Genomic DNA, 2641 nt, shown 5'->3' with positions numbered 1-2641 from the left:
TAAGTCTTGGCCACAGAGTAAAGATACCTCCTTGAGGTTACAACCCTTACAGCCATGGGGTTGTAGATGTCAAGGCCCAGCTCTTCCCCAGCTTGTGTTAAACCCACAGGGACTGATGGATCTCAAATAACGTTCTCCCCTTTCACCAAGGGCAGAGTACAGAACAGACATGCTTGGGGCAGTTTTTTCAGCAGGAGCACGGTGTGAGGGAACATGGATGGGTGTTTAACATGGAGCTGTCCTCCCAGGTGATGGGCTGATGGAGGCTCTTTGGAGTACCAAGCAGAGCTGGCTGTGCACTCTGCTCTCCTCCAGCATCCCAGAGAACACTGCTGGAGAGCACGCACTTGCTTGCCACGGCACGGGGAAGGTCTTGTCTAACAGCACAGGGGAAGTGGAGGAGAGCGTTATTCTTGTTGGCTACAACATAGTTTTGACATATCCCAGACAGGAACAACTGTCCCCATGGAGTGCTTGAAGTGCTGGAATTCACCAGCTGTTTTCTTTGGACACTGGTGTGTTGTATCTGGACAGAAACTGAGTCATGCTTTTGGACTCAGTACATCCGCTAGTCTGCTGTGCCAAGGAAACTTTGCCCACTACTAGGACCTCTTCCTGTTTTATAAACAGCTAGGCTGTTTGCCCTGATTTTTGACCCTCTGGAAGAGAGAATGAAGGTGGCTCAGGGTCATAGGGAGAGCTGGGGCAGGGCAACTTCTCAGGCTCCAACCTGATGGCTTCATCTCTGTCCCTCCCTTCTGGTGGTCCTCACCAGTTCTGAGCAGCAGAATACAATGCACACAATGCAGCATATGCAATGCAGCATAAAATCCCAGCACATGAGGGAAGTGATAGGCCTCACCTAAGGAGCTGTCTTACAGAGAGTGCATGGCCCTCAGAGAGAGAATACCCCAAATAACGGGTGCTGTACAGAGTGCCCATGAGGTGCACGGGGTGGCTGCGCACACAACCCAAGGCTGCTTTCACAGAGACTCAGCTGTGGAGAAGCTCCTGGGAGCAGCCAGCAGCTTTGAACCCTTCTGGGATGTCACTGTCCAGTTTGGAAATGATTTTGTAGATGGGTTTCTTCCAGGAGGGGTCGGCATCCTTGCCTGCCCTGACGGCACTGAAGAACTCCTGCAGTGTCAGGCTGGCCACCTCCAGGAAGCGCCCTGGCACCTGCAGCAAGACAGGCATCAGCCAGTGACACCACCATGTCATGGTGCCTCCTTACCCCCACAGACACCACCACCCCCTTTCCCCATCCCCCTCCTCACCTCGAAGTCATTCCCCTTGTTGTAGTGCATGTTGAGGGCACGGAAGAGCTCTGAGTCCCGGGAGACCTGGAGAGTGCCAGCATCCACAACACCCTCCAGCAGGGCCTGCCGGGCAAACTTCTCCACCTGGATGTAGTAAAACTCACGGAAGTTGCTGAACCACTTGATGAGCTGGGAGGTGATGCAGCGGCTGAACTGGTGGGGGGACAGCCACAGGATGGTGTTTGGCCAGCTTGGATCCTCCCTACCCACGAGTCCCTGCAAACCCAGCCAGGCACTGCTGGACTGGCCCAAACCCAGCCCTGCCCCAAGCTGGGGCAATGACATCAGCGTGTCCAAGGTGTTCTCCACACTGAAATTCAGATCCCAGCTGCCCTGCAGTGAGGAGGCACATTCATGGGGAGCTTTAATCTGAATGACTCGGTCGCACAGGGTGTAGAGCTGACAGCCCATGTCTGCCACCGCCCTGTGCACCTGCTCCTGGGCTGCCCATGCTGAAATGGGTGCTGTCCCCCATCTCCTGCCAGCAAGAGCAGCCCTTTCCTCATGGCTCCCCAGGGAGGCCGGCTAGGTGCCACACCACGCAGGAGCCCCGCCCAGCAGCAGTTCTGGCTGCTCTTTTACCTGCACGTCAAGGAAGTAGGTCTTCAGCAGAGTGGAGCTGGGGTAGCGGGTGAAGAAAAACATCAGCTTGGCCTTCTTCAGGTGCCCGGGCGTCAGCGCCTCCTGCATCTGCCTTGCGGTCAAGGAAAGCCTACACGTACCCAACCCCGAGCTCTGCATGTCCCTGAGCACCACCCCTGACACATGCATGCCCCATGCTCACAATAGCCCCTCATGGCCTGTCAGGGGGGCAGAGGGGGTTCATCCTTGCCTGGATGGCCACTGTTTTTTCCCTTGAGAATCCCTGAGGAAGCTAATGCTCTCCACAGACTTCACAGTCTTGTGAGATCCAGCATTTCTATGAGACTCCCGTTCATGGTTTAGGATGACAGGACGCCCAGTTTGGCCCAAGAGGAGGCTTGGTAGCTCCTGGCTTATACCCACAGCTATGCTACAGCATCTGGCCAACCCTGAGGAGTGGCAGTGCCCCTCCATGGCTTCGGACTCCTTTCCTGCCCACACCTGTTTAGCCCCCTATGGAGCAGCAGGGACCTTGGCCCTGCAGAGACCAGCAGGGGCGGTGCCAAGCTGTGGCTCCAGAGGACAAGGGGAGCACATTCCTCAGAGACCTCTAGCTGCCCCCAAAGGATATGTGGGTCGAGGCAAAGGCCACTCCATCATTTGCAGCTGGCAGCTCATTGTGGCCATCCCTGCCAGCTGGCAGTAGTGCCAGGCTCTCCATGCTGGCAGGGCTCAGGGGC

At 56.3% G+C, this 2641-nt stretch overlaps 1 protein-coding gene across 1 annotated transcript; it reads right to left on the bottom strand.

Moving 5' to 3' along the window:
- Positions 1-993: 993 nt before the first annotated feature.
- PROX2 (prospero homeobox 2) lies at positions 994-2009 on the bottom strand (the record flags this gene model as incomplete). Its single annotated transcript, XM_084208694.1, has 3 exons — positions 994-1179; positions 1278-1472; positions 1902-2009. 3 exons carry the CDS (start codon positions 2007-2009, stop codon positions 994-996), a joined length of 489 nt encoding a protein of 162 aa, XP_084064820.1.
- Positions 2010-2641: the final 632 nt, after the last annotated feature.

Source organism: Fringilla coelebs (assembly GCF_963513975.1).
Source record: "Fringilla coelebs genome assembly, chromosome: 6".
NCBI lineage: Eukaryota > Metazoa > Chordata > Aves > Passeriformes > Fringillidae > Fringilla > Fringilla coelebs.
Note: the sequence above shows the minus strand (reverse complement) of the source record. Positions and strands in the feature narration are given on the sequence as shown.